Source organism: Equus quagga, chromosome 12 (assembly GCF_021613505.1).
Source record: "Equus quagga isolate Etosha38 chromosome 12, UCLA_HA_Equagga_1.0, whole genome shotgun sequence".
Lineage (NCBI taxonomy): Eukaryota > Metazoa > Chordata > Mammalia > Perissodactyla > Equidae > Equus > Equus quagga.
The window spans coordinates 35,294,895-35,315,433 of record NC_060278.1 but is presented as its reverse complement, the minus strand read 5'-3'; the positions used below and the strand labels follow the sequence as shown (position 1 = coordinate 35,315,433).

Here is a 20,539-nt window from a genome sequence, read left to right as displayed (position 1 = left end):
TTTTTTTCCTTTTTATTATGGAAAATTACAAACATACCCGAAAGTAGAGAAAATAAGAAGTTCCACAATGCACTACCATGTACTAACACTCAGCTTGAAAAATGATCTATGTGTGGCCAAGCTTATTCCCCTTTATTCCTACCACTTCCTCACGACCACTAACAATGGATTATTTTGAAGCAAATCTCAGACATTGTGTCATTTCATTTCTAAAGATTTCAGTATGTATCTCTAAATGATAATGACTCAAAAAGATGATACCATCATTTTCTCAAATATTTTCTAAAATCACTTACAAGACGTCCTTAATATCATCGCATATTCATTTTGTTCAAATTTCCCAGATTTCCTCTTAATTTTTTTTAGTTTGTTTCAACTAGGATCCAAACAAGGTCCATTTGTTGCATTTGGTTGATAAATCTCTTGTCTTTTTTTAATCTATACATATCTTTCCATCTCTCTTTTTCTCCCTTGCAATTTATTGAAGATGCTGGACAGTTGGTGCTATAGTTTCACATTTTCTGGATTTTGTTGATTGCACCCTTGTGATGTAATTTAAGTTTTCCTGTACTTCTTTTAATCTGGTAATGTATCTAGTGGCTTAATTGTATACAGCTTTGATTCTTTTTATGACTCCATAGTACATGGAGGTCACCGTAGTACATGGTGTCATGTGGTTCCATCAAGATTCACATAATCACTGGTTGTCTTTTTTTGGACATCACAGCCATTGACGATGCCATGGTATTTGTCCTTTTGGGACTGGCTTGCTTCACTTAGCATAATGTCCTCAAGCTTCATTCATGTTGTAACATATGCCAGAATTTTCTTCTTTTTTAGGGCTGAATAATATTCCATTGTATGTATACACCACATGTTGTTTATCTGTTTATCCATTGATGGACACTTGGGTTGCTTCCACCTTTTGCCTATTGCGGCTATGCCCCTGTTTGTATAGATATTTCATCTTTCTTTTTGAAAACTCCATAGTATTTCATTTGTATGGATGTACTATAGTTTATTCAATTAGCCCTCTGTGGGTGGACATTTGGGTAGTTTCCAATCTTTTCCAATTATAAATAGTGCTATAACAAATAGCCTTATGCATACGACATTTCAAATTTTTGAATCTATCTTTGAGATAGATTCCTAGAAGAGAGATTTCTAGGTCAAAAAGTAAATGCTAATGTAATCTTCCCCGGCATTGCCAAACTTTCCTCCACAGCAGTTACACAATTTTGCATTCTCACTAGTAATGTATGAAATTGCCTACTTCCCCACAGCTTTGCCAACAGTGTATCTGTCAAACTTCTAGATTTGTTCAAATATGATAGATGAAAAATTGTAACTTGGCATATTTTATTTTCCATTTCTCTCTCTCTCTTTTTTTTTTTTTTAAAGATTGGCATCTGAGCTAACAACTGTTGCCAATCTTCTCTTTTTTTCTTCTTCTTCTTCCCAAAGCCCCCCAGTACATAGTTGTATATTCTAGTTGTGAGTGCCTCTGGTTGTGCTAGGTGGGACACTGCCTTAGCATGGCCAGATGAGCAGTGCCAGGTCTGTGCCCAGTATCTGAACTGGAGAAACCCTGGGCCACCGAAGCAGAGCGCACGAACTTAACCACTCGGCCACGGGGCCAGCCCCTCCATTTCTCCTGTATGAATGATTGTAACATCTTTTTATGTATATGGATCATTTGTCTATTGATATCTTTTGTCCATTTTTCTATCTAGCTTTTTTTCCTAATATTTTAAAAAGCTCTTAATATATTAGGAGTATAAGGAATACACACACACATACATATGTGTATAAATAATTAGGAATATATTTTAGGGATATTAGTCCTTTGTGATATAAGTTCCAAATATTTATTCCCAGTTTCTTCCTTGTGCTTTCTTTTTGTGTGTGGTCGTTTTTGCCATGGTGATGCTCACTTCTGGGCAGTTAGTCAGATGAGTTTGCAGCAGTTTATCAGGAATTGGAAATAATCACACATGTTCTCCAGGCTCCACTCAGGGATTCTATTAGCACTTCATCTTTGCATCTAAAAATAGCTGGGTGCTTTACTTATCCTAGATTTTGAAAAAAAGGGTAAGTTTGGGGTCATCTCAAGAGGTCACAAAACAACATTCACTTTTTTCTGGCCAACTATTTTTCACGATTTTTACATTATACAATTTTAACTAGATTTTCCACTGTCAGTTAATAAAATTCCAGCTTTTTCTTTTCACAGGTTTCATTTTTTTAAAGGTTCTTATCTTGCTCTGGTGACACTGCTTGGTTAATTTTTTTGTTGTTGCTGCTTCTATTGTTTTAAAATCTAAATAAGGAAAGTGTATCAGCAGACTATTTTTCACAGAATATTCTCTGAATTCTAAAGTTGTAAGTAGACTGCAAGGAGTCGATTCTGTTTCCCACACACAGGAACAGAGAAGCATCTCGTGACAAGCACCTCACAGAGCCTCCTCAAAGCTGCAGAGTCAGAGTACACGGCGGGCTTCTGCAGCTCCAAAAGCCTCTGAAATTATGTCCAAAACTTCTTTTTCTGAGGATTGCAGGGTCCACAGCTTTTTCTTTTCCAACACTGTATTATGGAAATTTTCAAACATGTAGAACGCTTGACAGTACTGTACAATGAACACCCATACGTCCCTCCACTTAAATTTTACCCTTCACATTTTGCAGTATTTGCTTCATCACACACCTATTCACCCATCCATCCTCTACCCATCCTTCAATCCGTCCTGTTTTTTAAATGTATTTCAAAATAAATTGAAGATACAATACATATCACCCCTAAACACTTCAGTGTATGAACCTTTAACTAGAGTTCACTGTTTGTTTATGGCATCGTTTTTTAGTGAAATTTACATAAGATAAAATGCACAAAAATTAAGTATGCTATTCAAGGAATTTAAACGGGAACACACACAATCCAAACCGCTATCAAGATTAAGAACAGGTGCTGGCCCAGTGGCATAGTGGTTAAGTTCACGCACTCCACTTCAGTGGCCGGGGGCTCACAGGTTTGGATCTTGGGCCAAGACCTGTACACCGCTCATCAAGCCATGCTGTGGTGCCATCCCATATACAAAATAGAGGAAGACTGGCACAGATGTCAGCTCAGGGCCAAACTTGCTCACCAAAAAAAAAAGATTAAGAACATTACCATCACTGCAGAAAGTTCCTCCACGCCTCTGCCTAGTCAATACTTACTGCTCACCCAAAGGCAACCACTATTCTAATTTTTTTACCATAGATTTGCTTTTCCCTGTTCTAGAATGTCATGTAAGTGGAATTATATACTATATACTTAAAGTCTCTCTAAATTAGTATAATGTTTTTGAGATTTGTGTATGTCACTGCATATATCTGTAGCTCATTCCTTTATGCCTGAGTAATATTCTAATATGGCTTTTTTTTTAAAGATTCTTAGAGGCATTTGTGACCGAGAAAAGGTTAATAACTACTGACTAGAGTCTGAGCACATTTCAAAATATTTCAGAAATAGCTGTATATATTGAACCTAGATAAATTAGTTTAAAATCTCTTGAGAAAGCTATTCTTGTGAGGTTCTGACACCTGCTCAGTGTGGCAGGAGCGTGTGCACACCTGAGGGGTGAAGTGTGCAGGGTGTATGTTTCAGGCTGAAGGACAGAGAAATGAGGAAGCTGTCCTCTTCTTATAAAAGTTCAGCCCAATTGGTCTCTTTTTTTAATGAGACCATCAACTTTCTTTGCTTACTCTAATACTAGCTCAAACTACTAATGCTTTTCAGCTTTTACAGGGATAAGTGATCAGACACTGAAGAGTGCAGGAAAACTGCAAGTCACAGAGGGAGCAATTGAAGAAAGCCTTAAATTTTTCACTGCTGTCATTAGCGAAACAACCATAATTTAATTTGAGAGAGAATAATACAGCTTGTTTCACAATACAAAATATTGTATTATTTTTCCTCAGATTGAAATAAATCACTTTAGCACTGCAATTCGGATTTCATTCAATGCTGGTTTAAATCATAAGTAGATTTTATTGTTTGCTAAAAGGATTTTGAAATCAAGATATAGAGTGACTATGTCATGATAACATTATCATGTGATATGCACAGAAGATAGAAGAACAAACTGTGTCTCCTCATGGAGTAGTTCTAGCCCACTTCTTCCAACTCTACACGCCGTTGGAAACACTTACGGGTTCAGTCCTATGTTCCTTTGCTTGGAGTCAATAAAAACAGAAAGAAGACGAATGTTCCGTGAGTCAGAACCAATGAAGCTGGCAAGTTATCACATGGGTAACAAAAAAATGATTGCTTTGAAAAAAAAAGAAAAACTGTTGCAATAAATTATTGAAGTACAATGGAAATGCCTTTTAGGATTTAAATGCAAATGTAAATTATCTCTGACTTTGAAACTTTATTATTTGTATTTATCATAATTAAGCATTTATAGCACTTCCTTTTTGCCACATACTTTAAATATTTTTATAGATAGAAAGTTTGCAAAAGTCACTTAGGAAAAATAATTGGATTGTGCATGGAAATTCTCTTTCCCTAAAACTGTTTCATTTATGAAGCCCTTTTTATTGAACATTTAATACATATGATGCACTGTTCTTAGCACTGGGAATGCAGAGATTAATGAGGGGTGCTACCTGCACCCCTGCACTCTAGGAGACAGCAGAGAACTTGGCAGCTTGGGCTGGGGAGCGGTGGGGTGTTGGAGAAGAGGAGGTCCTGATGAAGATAATTGCTGAATTAGGTCAAGAGTCAGCTTGGCTCAGATAGGGAGTTTCTAGGCGGAAATGAGAAAACAAAATGAATCCCAAGTGGAGGAGATAACATGGGAAAAAAACCATGGAGGTAAGAACTTGCATGGTGTGCTAGGGATAACTACAAGTATCTCAGGATGGCTGAAGAAAAACTGAGAGTGGTAGAACATGGAGATGGTCAGATAGGTAGGGGCTGGATCATGCTCACCGTGTTAAGGAGCTTGAATATCCTATAAGAAGTGTAAAACCACTGATGGGCTTTAAATGAGACATGACATGATCAGATTTGTTGGTAGCATCTTTGATGCTACCTTGACGACAGCTTCAAATGGAACAAGACTAAAGGCCTGAGATTCAGGCAATAGGCTACTGTTTTAGTTGAAAGATATAAGGCCATGATAGTGGGGATGGTGACAAAGGAGGGGTTTCCAAAAATATTTAGCTGATAAAAGTAGCAGAACTTGTGATTGAGTAGTTAGTGACTGATGCCATGTAGTTGGGAGAGGAGGGTACTGAGAGAAGGCAAGAAATCAAGGACAGTGCCAAGATTTCTAACCTAACAAGGATGTGGTTTATGCAATTCTGATTGAATGTGGATGGGGATGTGGTGCTACCCAATGAGATATAGGATAAAGGAGCGTGCTTGAAGGGGGTGCTGAGTTAGACATATTAACTTTGAGATAGCTGTAAAATTTCTAAGAAGTAATTAAATAAACCAGCCGGAAGCTGGTGGGAGGGGACTGGACTAGGTTACCAGGTCATTAACACTGGGATGAATATTAAAACATAAGGGGATGAGATTACCCAGAAAGAGTTGGAAAAAGGAAAAAGTAAATGGGCCAGAGGTAAACCCCAAGGATATTAATATTTAAAAGGTTGGTAGAGTAAGAGAGTACCAAGTAGGAAACAGAAAAGGAAGAGTCACACAGACACAAGCAAAACCAGGAGAGCCTGGTGTCAAGGGAACAAGGAGTTTCAGGAAGGAAAGAGCAATTGAGAGTGACAAGAATAATAGACCTTTAGTCTTATTTAGATGTCACTCTTCTGTGTTGCTATAAAGTCTTGTGCATACCTCCAAGATAGCACTTTCAAAGTGTATAGTCATCAACACTTTATCTTAAAACTTTAATTATATTACATGTTTCTCCAGGTCATAGACTTCTATTTGACTTTGTATTCCGAGAACCTAACGTAGTATGTGTCCAACAAATGCTTGAGGCAAGACAACTGAAAAGTGTCAAGTAGCACTGGGATTGGAAGTGCTTGGTGATAATTAGAAAAAGTTTTCATAGAGTGGCATGGAGCAGAAGGCAAACAATGAGTAAGAGAAAGTCATTAAGGGGAAACAGCTAATGTAGAATATTCAAGAAGTTTGAAGGGGAGAGAAAGATGGAAGGTAATCTAATGGTTGGCAGGTCTAGGAAGAATAAGTCAAGGCTAACCGGAAGGAGTCCGTGCAGAGGGAGAGTATATTCTGGTTGTTTTAGTGAATTCTACAAAGTAAAAAATTTTTAATGCCAAAAAGAAGAAATAGATTTTACTAAATTGCATGCTCTAGGGTTTTAAAAATATATAATAAGACGTTTTGTTTTAAGGTGATGACAGAATAGCAGTGTGCACATGTAGCATTTGTACTGTGGTTAGATGCTGTGTTCTTGATGGTTGGTGAGTCTTGTTTCCTTCCTTCTTCAGAATCCCGCCATCAGTGTAGAAGTGAACTGCATTGATTTACTACAAGTAGAAGGATATAATTTGATAGCTGCTGGAACCCTAAATGGCATGATCATCTTATGGAATTTTGTAACATCTACTGTCAAAGAAGTGTAAGTTGCATCTTTTCCTTAAACAATATGAAACTTGTATTGCAGAAGAGTCGAAGTAATATTCAATACTAAAAAAAAAAGCAGTACATAAAAATGGTGATAACTCTCAAGAGGCTGTCCTGGAGGTTATGTTCATGAGGAGACTGTATTCTGTGTCTAAATCCCAGAATGATATGAATAAGGCGAACCTGAAGTATTTGTATTCCCAAGGGCTCAGCTTTACTCTTATCACTCTAGCACACGCTTTCTATATGTGATCTTGTTCAAACTCGTAACCTCTACAACCACTTAAAATACATAATAATTTCAAGCACTAATCTCCCCAGACCTTCAAACATACATATCCAGTTGCCTACTGGCAATTACCATCTGGCTTGCCATCAAGACCCTTAAAGGCCCACATGCCCAAAAGTTCCTCCCAGCCTACTCCCCGCCCCAAATATCTCCTCATCCTATACTCCCAGTGACACCACCATCTACTCAGTCACCGAAGTCAAATGGTGACAGGCATTCTCAATGGGTTTTCCTCTTCATTCACCACCCCAACACATCCAGCTCATTATATGTCAGTGCTAACAAAGGCATGGTGCATGAAACTCTATATCTCAACCAATTAGATTCGCTTTGTACCACAGCCAAAAACTTTACCTTCCCCCTGCCATCCATTTCTAAATGTTATTACCATTGGTTGTAAAGGAAATAACGTAACCTTGTATTATTTGTTATGGATGGACTGTAAATAATAAATTCTCCCCAGTTGTGTAATTGGGCTATAAGCAAGGGCCATGTGTAAACACCCTATGTCAAGGGAGTTTGTGAAATTTTACATTGAGGTACAAGATGGCCATGAACCTTAACAGTGAATGAAAATAAAATCAAGTCTATCCAAGCATTTTGGGGAAGGGAAGAGATATAAAAGAGGTGAGGAGAGAGTCAAAGAGGACAATGGAAAAGAAGAGGAAAACGCAAAAGAAATGTCTGTCCTGTTGCAGTCTACTGTCTGTGCCTACACACTACTGGTCTACCTGGGCTCCATGCAGCTTTCCGGTCGGGGTCTGAGTCTTTACTTTTACCCAGTTTTTGAGAGGAAATGTTCTTTTCTTGTTTGGACCGTGAATTTATTCTCCTTTGAACCTTTAGTTGAAGTAGCTGTTTCTGCAGACCCCGCCCTCTGTACCTCAGCCCACGTCCTCCCGGGCCTTACCCCTAGAACCGGTCATCCTTCTGTTCCTTTTCTTCAACCATTGCCCTTAGGCTTTTCTCGCAGACTGTGCACTTGTCATTTGATACCTGCATCAATATGCACTGCAGTTTGTACAATTTCTCACCCTCTTATTAACGCAGTTCTCACACTGCGAGTGTCAGCTTTTCATGACTCATTACTAAAGGAAAGCAGCTAGACTAAGAAGGCACAGACCACAGCTCTGACGTTGCAGCCTAAGGAGGGGGCACCTCCCCTGAGAATAGTTCCAATTTAAAGGTGGAGAGCCTCCTTGTTAAAGTGCTGGACATTTTGCCAAGGGATGCATGCAAATCTAACACCAATCAGAGAAAAATAACTGACTATAGTGAGTCATACAGTGTCCCCCTCCTATAAGAAGAGGATTATATAAAAAATAATTGATTTAGAATCACTGGACTATTTTGCAAAACATATAATGTAGCACAAACCGTCTAAGGCAATTTAGACTCAGCTTTCAAGGCTCTGAAGGTGAAAATGGTTTCCTTATTCATGGTGGACGCCATCTCTACCTCTGCTTTAAATTCTGCCTAAGAGCCCTCCGCCAGTCAGGAGAAATAGCCCTTCTCTTCCTGTTCAAAGCCCCATGCTTTTTTCGGCTCAAACTAGAAATTGTTCTTGCTAATTAATAACCCACTGCACCATTCAGCTCATCTACAGAGCAGAAATATCTAAAAAGTTTGGGCTCAACAAGCCATCAAGCTTATAGGCTCCCCTTTTGAGCTTGGTTCACGCCCCAGAAGGTTCCTTCATCACACATCAGTCCAAATTAGCAGAGGCAATTTCCACTGAAGGAAAAGGAGTATTTTGCTACAAGGTCTATTTGCTCTAAGGAGTGTTAGGTGTGGCTTTAAGAGCCAAGTGGAAGCGCCCAGTGCCGGCAGTTAGGGACTGTTGCTCTGCTCCCAGGAAACTGCCTACGAAAATGTATGTTCTTAGGAATCTGGGCCAACGGGAGGCTTGAGCGCCAAGAGCAGTGTAATCACTGAATTACCCGTTTGTCTTCTTCGCTCAGTTGTGAGTTCCTTGAGGGTAGTAACCATGGTTTATTCAAATTGTCTCTCCACTTTTTCAAAGAGTAGAATTCTGTTCTTTAAACTATGCAAAAGGGGCAACAGGGCACATGTGTGTGGTGACGGACTGTAATTAGTCTTTGGGTGGTGAACAGGATGTAGTCTACACAGAAATCGGAACATAGTGATGTAGACCTGAAATTTATATAACCTTATAAACCAATGTGACCTCAATAAAAAAAAAAAACAACAACAAAACAACAGTATGAAACCTCCAGGAGGTCATATAAGCCCAATCTGACCCATGGGTAAGACTAGACCAGCTAATTGAATTAAAAGATTTTTAACACTAAATGACCATGCTGTTCTATGGAGCCTTAGTAAGGAAGATACATTCAAACTCTACACCTCTGGGTTTTCTTTTCACGTTCAATGATATCAACATTTCAGGAGTCGATTAGTTCTGCGTGGGATGGATGATATAAGTAATGGCAGTTACCTAATTTGTAAATGCTCAGCATGTAAATGTATGCTTGTTTCCAGGTACAGACCTGAAGACTGCTTCACTGTGGGTGCTGATTTGGATCCAAAACGCTTTAGAATTAATGACATCCTGTTCCTCTTTCGTAGCCCTGAATGTGCAAGGTAACTCAGTACTTATTGGTCAAGAAATACCATCTGGGACTTATGTGGGTGTCATATAGAGTTCTCCTCATTCCAGCCTTAAGGAAGGTACAGCTGAGGGAAGACACAAGTTGGGTTGATTCCTCGGCTTCAGCTCCCTTCCCTGTCACCGTCTTCTGGAGCTGGGTGGCCCCCAGGGATTGAATTTGCAGTGGAGGATCCATTTCCCTCACCACGTCAGCTCACAGCTCCCTTTACAGCAGTAGCAGAGATGGATAATGCTCACTTCACCATGCTTGTAGCCAACATCTAACTCTGCGAGCACTGATGTGAAATGGAAGGAAGGACCTGAGGGCAGATAGGAAAGATCCCAGGGCAGTGGGTTTCACGTGACATCCGCTACAGCTGAGCACTCTTCACCCGTTGCTGAGAGAGTGGCGGATTGTTTTTAAAATATTTAAGAAAAGGTATTTTTTCTATTTATATTTGCTTGAGAGCTCCGATTTTCAGGCAATAGGCAATGGTAAATACACCCCTGGAGAAACAACAAAAGCTCCTGTGCCAGTTTGGGGTCACCCCGTGGTGAGCCAGAAATAACCCCTTTCCTACCCCTTGACTTGAAATTTCCTTATCGGAGAACATCTTGAGGGCTTGTTCTGTATGTGCCTCCAGCAGCAGCCTAAGTTGCTTTCCAGCCCATTCCAGCAGAGCACTGCAAAGACAGGACCAGGCCAGAAGTGGAAACAGTAGAGTAGAAGTTAGCCAGGCTTGTCAGGCCACCACCGCCACCCCCAACCCCACCATTTCAGTATCGGAGCCTCTGGGACTAAATCCAACCTTGGCAGTGAAACAGGGCGGCTTTTTATTTCCCAGGCCCAGGCAGCAATAAATCTCAATTCCTGAGGCTCCCAACGGTCTCCACCAACATCAGACAGATGAACATTCATTACACAAGATATAAGGTGCGATTTGCTTCATAAGTGAGTGGCTCAGGATCCACAGATGATGAAAGAAGTAATCAACTAAATTAAATTAAAGCAGAGAAGAGCGCCCTTTGAGTGTGATAGAATATCTTAACTTTTCCTCCTTGGGCTTCTTCCCTCTCCTTGCAGAAGGTCAAGTCAGGATTCCATATGCTCTTCGTCCCACTGTGATTCCAGTCGGGGTCCACAGAGTAGTAAGGTAAGCAAAGAATGGGGAGAGGATGTCTTCCTATTACACCGAACGTTGGTTCAAAAATACTGATTTGTCCCATTTGAGCCCCTCACTTGATAGAAGGTAAAGGTGGAAAGATTCTCTTCCTGTATGTAAAAACTTTATGGTTTTCCCTAAAAACCAAAAGCTTTTTCAAATCTTTCATATCTGCAAATAATCAATACAGAATCATGAATAAAATGAATTATATATGCTACTTTTACATTCATAAAATAATAAAGTAATTTTAGACTATCTCTTTTGCTAAAAAGTATTACAAAATTTCACAGGGGGAAGAGACAGCATGTAATTACATTACATCACAACACATAAGTTAATGCAGCGGTTTTCAAACTGTTCTCAGTTCCAATTTTATTTTTACACATTCCATTTCTAGTTAGGATTTTATTTGAAGGAAAGTGTTCACTGCAAAAATTGTTTTAAAATCACTAGCACGGGGGAAAGAGTGAACTTATAAGGACATAAGAGTCAGACTTGTACTTGACTCCAAGTGCTCCACTTATTATCTGATAATTAGCTTTACAGAGGTCACTTAATCTCTGAGTCTCCATTTCTTCATCAGTAAAAAGGGAATAATAAAGCCTACTTTGCGTGATTGTTAATAGAGTTAGAGGCAATATACACGAAGAGCATGGCATGCATTAGGCATTTAATTTCTCTCATTATTAGGCTAGATCTGAGCCACTGGGAAAATGCTCTGTTACAGATTCCTATTTATGGACACACAATCTCTACAATACAGTTTTTCAAAGAACTAATTCAAAAATAACTTTAAAACTAAGGCTTAGAAATATAAATTCAACTGTCTAAAGAATCTACGCACCTAGTATATCTCATTTCCTTACAATATCGTGGCAATATTCTCTTTTTCTCCCCTAATTCAGGGAAGCAAACAGAGCATCCATGAGAGCGAGGTCAAAGGTCAGTAGGAATCGGTTCTCTTCCTTATGAGAAAACTATCGCTTTGTGGTAGGGAGTCCAGGGGATGGAAACTCGTGAGGAATATATATTCTTTTTTGACTAAGTGTTGAGGTGCCATAGGACTCGGGAGTCTGAGAGGCAGAATTTCCATCATGATGGTGCCTTTTCAACTACTAATTCTAGATTTTAAAAATCCAAAATATTACTGAGCCCTCAGCCTCCAGCCCATTTTCCTAAAGCTTATTGCAGATTCCTAAGCCATTCTGTATGGGGAAGACTTACACTTGACATCTATCTGGTTTTAGCTCTTATATACAGTGCAAAGGCTTCTGAAATAGGACCAAAAATAAACTCTTTAGGTTTTTCCAGGGATATAGTATTCCATTTGCTAAAGCTTTTTTGTCCTCTGCCCTGACTGAAGTTCTCTGAGGTTAAAAAAAAAAAAAATTCTAGGGAAAAGAATGTATTGTTTTTGCTATTTTCCTACCTGCCTCCTCCTTTATGTTCTATAAAAAGTGGAATTCCAAGTATTGTAAACCCCATGGCAGCTCGTTAATTTCCCAATAGGTGAGCAAACAGATGTCACAGCGCGAGAGCAACACCCAGTGGACAAAAAACGGCCTGGGGGCACCAATCTAACAGATGCCCAGCCACCTATTCTTGTCACTGCGCATGAGGATGGACACCTCCGCCTGTGGACCATTGAGGTGATGGGGCCTATTTACCTGGACTAGCAAAGAATGGGAAAGATAAAAAGGATTACTGAATGAACCTTAGCCTTCTATGGTTCCATAAAGCATCCAATTTTAGTATTTTTCAACTTCCTAGCCAAATTGCTGGTTTTGCTGCTCACTGAAAATGCTACTCAAACTTTACAATAGGCTAGTTTCATTGGATATTTAAATAACATTAGAAAATACTAATGATGTATTACAGTGAAAGGATATAAGAACCATGAAATTTTGAGTACACGTAAGTTTTTAGTTATCCAAACTATTGGAAGAAGTTATTTCATTGTACTGAGTGTCCTTGAACATATTACAGTGAAAAAACAGCTCTCCTTTCCTGAAAGATTTGAAATGATTTGGGGTGGATGGGGGCAGGATTTGAATTGGGAGGACAGAAGATGATGAAAGAAAAGATTTTGAGTAGACTGGTGACGTTGACAATGGAATCCTTAGAGAGACAAGGGAGGTGGCACCACTTCTGAGGCTTCTTTCTGGAGGGAAACCCAGAAAACAGCCATAGTTTGGCACGGCAGACAGTGGCATCCAAGAACATAGAACAGATGGCTGTGTCTGCTGGATAAAAGCTCCATGTCTATCAGCAGATCCCAGCTTATTAGGGGGAAACTCTTGGTTTGAAAGTAAAAATATTGTAGCAATAAATTTCCCTGAGACAATCTTGGTATTGAAGCAATATCTTTTTCTTTTTCTGATGAGAAAAGAGTGAGAGGAACAGGAGGAAAAAAGGTGATATCCAAGTAAATCTCAGGAAATGAGTAGCAGATTCAAATTCTTTCTTTTCCAGCTTGAACATTTATTCTCTACAGTGAAGCAATGTGTGTGAAAGTCCTTCCTGGGGCTGACTTATACCAAGCACTGAAAAGCAATCTGCTGAATGTGAATCTCTTAGAATCTATTTTGCATCAATATTCAAAAATAGATATTTATGAAAAGGCAAATACAACATTCCTATTTAAAACAAGTGAGATATGCTTAAACCTGAAAAGAATGTTTGTTTAAAAGGACCTGGAAAAGACCTCTGAGGAATTGCATAGAAAGGGTCATGAGAAGTACAAAAACAACCCCAAGTAGAGAGATAATCTGTAATAATCAGCATCTGGATGCTTATAATTAATAGTTGTCTATAGCTTTATGAATATTTAATTTCAAGGAATTAAATCCCTATGGATAGTGTCAATTATTTTTATTACAAAAAGAATCACGTTTTAGTAGCAGAGATAATTCTTTCTATGGATTATTTATGGAGAAACAACTCCAATATCAATATTTTATGGAATTTATGATCATATTTTATTTAGGGAAAACTACTGAAAGATATGCTTCCTTTCACAAAACATTCCGCCATTTCTCTGACATCGCTGTACACTGATTCCTGTGCCAGGATACTCCTGACTGGAAATATGGGTAAGTCCTCCCTCTTATGTAGTCGGCCACAGGTATCTTAACAACCTACATGACATAAAAATATGCGACATATATATAGGTATAGGAAAATATGCGACATTTATTGAGACAAAAGAATGGTAAGAAGGATGCTCAAGCATGAGAGCCGAGTGCTATGGACAGCTTGCTGAATAACTAGAAGAATGAACGAATGTCAGGAGAACCTACTTCATCCCTAGCTCTTTACTTAGAGCAAGACTTTCTATTTCTTCCATCTTTAAACTGGGTATGACTACCAATCCCCTTACCTTACACATTGAGAAGAATGTAAAGGTTTCATTTTTAATCTTGAAAGTGGTATGCTGCCTTAATCTTCATTATTAAAGGGAGCAGAGGCGTGTATGAGAGAGGAAAGGGATTATTTGTTTTCAATAGCGGACTTTATTGTTATAGCTAATATAGTTGGTCTTAATTCTTTCATGTAACATTATTCTTTTTTTAATTCTTCCTTTCTATTTCCTTTCTTCCATCTTAAATTAATCTTAAATTTCCTTTCCTTTCATCCCTCTCATACTTTGAAAGATTATGTGTGTGTAAATGCACAACCATGTATAAATACAGTTTTTAATTTTACTAATGTTTACCTTTACATTTTTCAGAAAATTTAACCATTTGTTAGCATTTAGATTGAAATAGCATCTTTTCAGCCAGACCGAAGGCTTAGCCCACTTGACCTGTCTCTTTTTTCCACACCCACACCTTCACTTATCATTTGCCAATGTCAATCTTGAGATTAGCATCCAGATACTGCTAGTACATTACTATTTAAATTTTACATCTTCTCTTTTGAGAACATTTTTCTCATTTCAAAAGTTATTTTATAAAAGTCACAACAAACCATTTGTATCATCAATTATTTGAGTCTTCTGGAGATTACAGGAAATAATTGTTTATATTTGAAATCAGTATAGTATTATCAGGAGATTTCTAACATTTACTTAAAGTTATCTTTATTTTGTCTGGTTTTATTGCTCACCATCAGTTCTGTTACACTGTAATATTCCTATTCTTGACTTCTTTTATTTATCTGTCAATCTCCATAGTTTCCATAAACATTGTTTTTGTTTACAGCAGAATAGTAGAGAAATCTAAGATCGGGCAAATTTTGTTCCTTTTTGAAAATAGCCTGCATATTTTTGGACTAACTTTACCTACTATGTGGCAAGCCTTTCCTAACAAAACACATACAAGTAAAATTTGAAACTATCGACAGAATTCTCAGAATGCACCTCTACAAGGCTTCTTTCTTTCTTTGCCTCTGCCCAGAGCACTTTCCTGTCATATAAACCATTTACTTCTTGAGATTTGTAGTTTTTGCTGTGATCTAGAAAACTAGAGTGGGGGTGTGTTTGGCATTCAATCCAGCCTCATCCATATTATAATTAAAGGAGATTTCCCTTAGATTCTGACCTTAGCTTCCTTCTTCTGTGCTACGGTAGATGTTAAAGGAACTTCTATGCAGGTTGCTATCTAGTCACTATTTTAAATCAAACATCCTCAGACATTTCCAGTTGTTGCTTTTTTGTTGTTAAATTATGCTTTATTTTTTGGATCAGTTTTAGGTTCACAGAAAAATTGAGTAGAAATTACAGAGTTCCTGTATACGCTCTGGCCCCACCCCCACACACATAGCCTTCCTCACTTTTAACATCTTGCACCAGAGCGGTACATTTGTTGCAATGGATGAACCTCCACTGACACATAATTATCACCAAAGTCCATGGTTTACACTAGGGGCCACACTTGGAGTTATACACTCTATGAGTTTGGACAAATGTATAAGACGATGTATCCATAATTATAGTATCGTACAGGGTATTTTCACTGCCCTAAAAATCCCCTATGCTTCGCCTATTCATCCCTCCCTCCTCTGGAACCCCTAGCAACCACTGATCATTTTACTGTCTCCATAGTTTTCCCTTTCCCAGAATGTCCTATTGGAAGTCATCCAGTATGTGGCCTTTCCAGATTGCCTTCTTTCACTTAGCATCCTAGGCTTATTTCACTTAGTAACACACATTTAAGTTTCCTCCACATCTTTTCGTGGCTTGATAGCTCATTTCTTTTTAGCACTGAATCATATTCCATTGTCTAGATGTACCTCAGTTTATTTATCCATTCACATACTGAAGGACATCTTGGTTGCTTTCAAGTTTTGGCAATAATGAATAAAGCCACTATAAACATCTGTGTGGATATGACTTTTCACCTCCTTTGGGTAAATGTCAAGAAGTGGAATTTCTGTATCATATAGTAAGAGCATATTTAGTTTTACAAAAACCTGCCAAACTGTCTTCCAAAGTGGCTGCACCATTTTGCATTTCCAGCAGGAATGATTGAGAGTTCCTATTGCCCTATGATCTTGTCAGCATTTGATACTGTCAGTGTTTTGGATTTTGGCCATTCTAATAGGCATGAAATAGTATCTCATTGTAGTTTTAATTTGCATTTCTCTAATGACATATGATGTGGACCATCTTTTCATGTGCATTTTTGCCATCTGTATGCCTTCTTGATGAGGTGTCTGTTCAGATCTTTTGCCTTTTTTAATCAGGCCACTTGGTTGTTGTAAATTCTTGAGCTTTAAGAGTTCTTTATATATTTTGGATAACAGTCCTCTGTTAATCCAACAATCCTCTGTAATGGAAGATAAGATATGTATTTTGAAAATATTTTCCTTTGGTGTATGGCTTGTCTTCTTGTTTTCTTGACAGTATCTTTTGCAGAGCAGAAGTTCTTAATTTTAATGAAGTCCAGTTTATTCATGATTTCTTTCACAGATTATGCATTTGGTGTTGTATCCGAAAAGTCATCACCAAACCCAGGGTCATATAGATTTTCTTCTAGGAGTTTTATAGTTTTCTATGGTACATTTAAAGTTGTTTTGAGGCTTTTTTTTTGGTGAAAAGTATAAGGTCCGTGTCTAGATTGAGAGTTTTATCATAAATGGGTACTGGATTTTGTCAAGTGCTTTTTGTGTGTCTATTGATGTGATTATGTGATTTTTCTTCTTTAGCCTATTTATATGATGGATTACATTAATTGATTTTCAAATGTTGAACCAGCCTTGCATACCTGAGATAAATCTCATTTGGTCACGGTGTATAATTCTTTTTATACCTCTTGGGTTTAATTTGCTAATATTTTGTTGATGATTTTTGCATCTATGTTCATAAGAGACATTGGTCTGTAGTTTTCTTTTCTTGTAACGTCTTTGTCTGGTTTTGGTATTAGGGCAACGCTAACCTTATAGAATGAGTTAGGAAGTAGTCCCTCTGCTTCTATATTTTGGAAGAGATTGTAGAGAATTACTATAATTTCTTCCTTAACTATGGTAGTAGAATGGTGGTAGAATTCACCATTAAGCCCATCTTGAACTAGTGGTTTTTGTTTGGGAAGCTTATTAATTACTGATTTAATTTCTTTAATAATATAGACCTTTCTATATTATTGTCTCTTTCTTCTTGTGTGAGTTTTGGCAGACTCTGTGTGTCTTTCAAGGAATCGGTCCATTTCATCTAGCTTATTAAATTTGTGGGCACAGAGGTCATAGTATTCCTTTAGTACCCGTTTAATCCCCATGAGATCTTTTTTTCTTACTTATCCTGGCTAAAAGTTTATCTATTTTATTGATCTATTTAAAGAACCAACTTTTGGTTTTGTTGATTTTCTCTATTGATTTCCTAGTTTTAGTTTCACTGATTTCTGCTCTAAATTTTATTATTTCTCTTATTCTGCTTACTTTGGGTTTAACTTGCTCTTCTTTATCTAGTTCTAAGGTAGAAGCTTAAATTATTGATTTTATATCTTTCTTTTTTTCTAATATATGCATATAAATTTCCCTGTGAGCCCTGCTTTCACTGCTTCCCTCAAATTTTGGGATCATATTTTCATTTGGTGAAAAATATTTAAAAATTTCTCTTATTTATTCTTTGACCTGTTATTTAGAAGTATGTTGTTTAGTCTCCAATTGTTTTGGGATTTTCCAGCTCTCTTTTTGTTATTGATTTCTAATTTAATTTCATTGTGGTCTGAGAGCATACATTGTATAATTTCTATTCTTTTAAATTGGTTAAGGCGCGATTTATGGGCTGGAATGTGGTCTATCTTGATGAATGTTTCATGAGAGTTTGAAAAGAATGTGTATTCTACTATTGTTGGTTGCAGTTGTCTATAGATATCAATTATATACAGTTGATTGTTGGTGCTGTTGAGTTCAGCTATGTTCTTTCTGACTTTCTGCCTACTGGACCTATCCATTTCTGATAGAGTGATATTGAAGTCTCCAACTATAAAAGTAGATTCATCTATTTCTCCTTGCAGTTCTATTAATTTTTGCCCCACATATTTTGACACTCCAATGTTAGGCACATACATGTTAAAGACGGTCATGTCTTCTTGGAAAATTGACCCCTTTACCATTATGTAATGCTCTTCTTTATCCCTGATAATTTTCCTTGCTCTGAAGTCTTCTCTGTTTGAAATTAACATAGTTACTCTTACTTTCTTTTGATTAGTGTTAGCATGGTGAATCTTTCCTTATCCCTTTACTTTTAATCTATATGTGTCTTTATATGTAAAGTGGATTTTATGTAGAAAACATATGGTTAGATGTTGTTTTTAATCCATGCTGATAATCTTTCTTTTAATTGGTTTATTTAGACTTTTGACATCTAAAGTGATTATTGATATAGTTGATTATCTACCATATTTCTTACTGTTTTCTATTTGTTGTCCTTGTTTATGTTCTTATTTTTGCCTTCCACTCTCTTTCTGCCTTTTGTGGTTTTAAGTGAGTGTTTTATATTATTCCATTTTCTTTCCTTTCTTAGTATATCAATTATACATCTTTTTTTTTTTTTTTACTTTTTTTAGTGGTTAACCCAGAGTTTACAATATCCATTTAAAACTAATCCATGTCCACTTTCAAATAATACTACATCACTTCACAGGTCCTGCAAGTACCTTACAATAACAAAGTATTCCTAATTTCTCCCTCCCATCCCTTGTAACACTGCTGTCATTCATTTCAAGCATTCATAAGTTATAATCATCAGATTCATTAGTGTAGTTAGTATTTTGAATGAACTCATCTGCTAGGTTTTATTTTAATTTTATTTATTCTTTCTCTTATGCTCTTCCTTTCTTTATGTAAATCTGAGTTTCTGACACATCATTTTCCTTCTCTCTTAGGAACTTCTAACATTTCTTGCAAGGCAAGTCTACTAACAATGCACTCTCTCAATTTTTGTTTGCCTGAGAAAGTCTTTATTTCATCTTCACTTTGAAGAATAATTTCTCATGATACAGAATTATAGTTTGGTGGTTTTTCTCTTAACACTTCAAATATTTCACTCCACTCTCTTCTTGCTTGCATGGTTTCTGAGAAGTCAGATGTAATTCTTACCTTTACTCCTCTATACATAAGGTGTTTTTTTCCTCTGGTTTCTTTCAAGATTTTTTCTTTATCTTTGATTTTCTACAGTTTGAATATGCCTAGGTGTAGTCCTTGTTGCTTTTTTAAATCTAGTTTTTATAACCATCATTTGGATTGTAGGATGACTATCTTTGTAACAGTTTGGACTCCGTTTGGTAGTGGTGTATCCATTTCAATCTCATCTACTTTGATGTCTAGAAGAACTTTGACTATGAATGTATAAGGCAACCCCATTATGACTCATTAAGCCAGAAACAAAAAAGAATTGCTACATATACAAATTGATATAAAATTTCTTCCTTCATTTCTAGTTTCTTAGATTCTATTTTATTTATCATTATAAATGCCCAAATCAAAATAACTTAGTAGTCTGGGTAGTATTCACTTAGACAACAAGATATCTAATTGAAGATTACAACCTTTAAATTTATACAGAAGGACATGTTATCCTGTGCAGTATTAGCTCCTTCCTGGATCCACCTCATGATGAAAAGGTAGGAACTTTAGTTTTAGTTTAGTTCGTGAATCAGCACATAGTTATTGAGCATTTCTCCGTGCTAGATACCACAAAAGATAGAAATACAACACTCCTTACTCTCAAGTCATATATAATACTATTGAAACTTAAGCTACATGACAACCCACAATGGTCTACTGGTGAAAAGAGGGGATGAATGAGTGAGTGAGTGAGTGAACGAGCCAGCCACTGGTCACTATGCATCTTCTTTGTGTTTTGACTATTTGTGAGAATCTATATCGAATCCCAGAGCTTACAAGAGTTCATACATCACCTAGTCCTCCGCAGTCAGTTTCTCTATCTTTCTATCTTATACATCTTCATAGAAGGAGATTCCATAACCTTTCCTTGCAAGCCTAATCTCGTGCCCAACTATTATTATTTTCAAGAAACTCTTCCTCACATCTAGTCTAAATCCTCCTTATAATCCAAACATGTTATTCTATTTTTAGTGTTAATGCAATGTAAATGTCACTATCCTTATTTTATAACTTATAAATATGTATGTAGATATACAAATATATCTAAATATATTATAGAGACTCAACACTAATTAAAGAGCACAGCAAGAATGTGTTATTTTAGGATAGACTTATTTCTCTTTAAGTTAATACTTCAAATCCAAAAGCTAAATATTAGCTTAAATAGTAATGTTTTGCTTTTGGTTTATAGGTATTAACATGAGGCTGCATAGATTAGGATTGGATTGCTTGCAGAGTGTTTTTAAATGGTTATTGTTTCAAACATTGTTTCATTTGATCCTTGGAGTTTCCTTTTTGTTTCCAAGAACCCA

General features: G+C 37.1%; 1 protein-coding gene across 1 annotated transcript in view; it reads left to right on the top strand.

Moving 5' to 3' along the window:
• WDR64 (WD repeat domain 64) overlaps positions 1-20,539 on the top strand; it is a 114,291-nt gene that overhangs the window by 76,494 nt on the left and 17,258 nt on the right. The window contains exons 16-22 of the mRNA XM_046680060.1: positions 6,460-6,590; positions 9,387-9,488; positions 10,580-10,649; positions 11,567-11,603; positions 12,171-12,310; positions 13,648-13,753; positions 19,665-19,723. Of these exons, the coding sequence (XP_046536016.1) occupies positions 6,460-6,590; positions 9,387-9,488; positions 10,580-10,649; positions 11,567-11,603; positions 12,171-12,310; positions 13,648-13,753; positions 19,665-19,723 (645 nt within the window). The remainder of the gene's footprint in view (positions 1-6,459; positions 6,591-9,386; positions 9,489-10,579; positions 10,650-11,566; positions 11,604-12,170; positions 12,311-13,647; positions 13,754-19,664; positions 19,724-20,539) is intronic.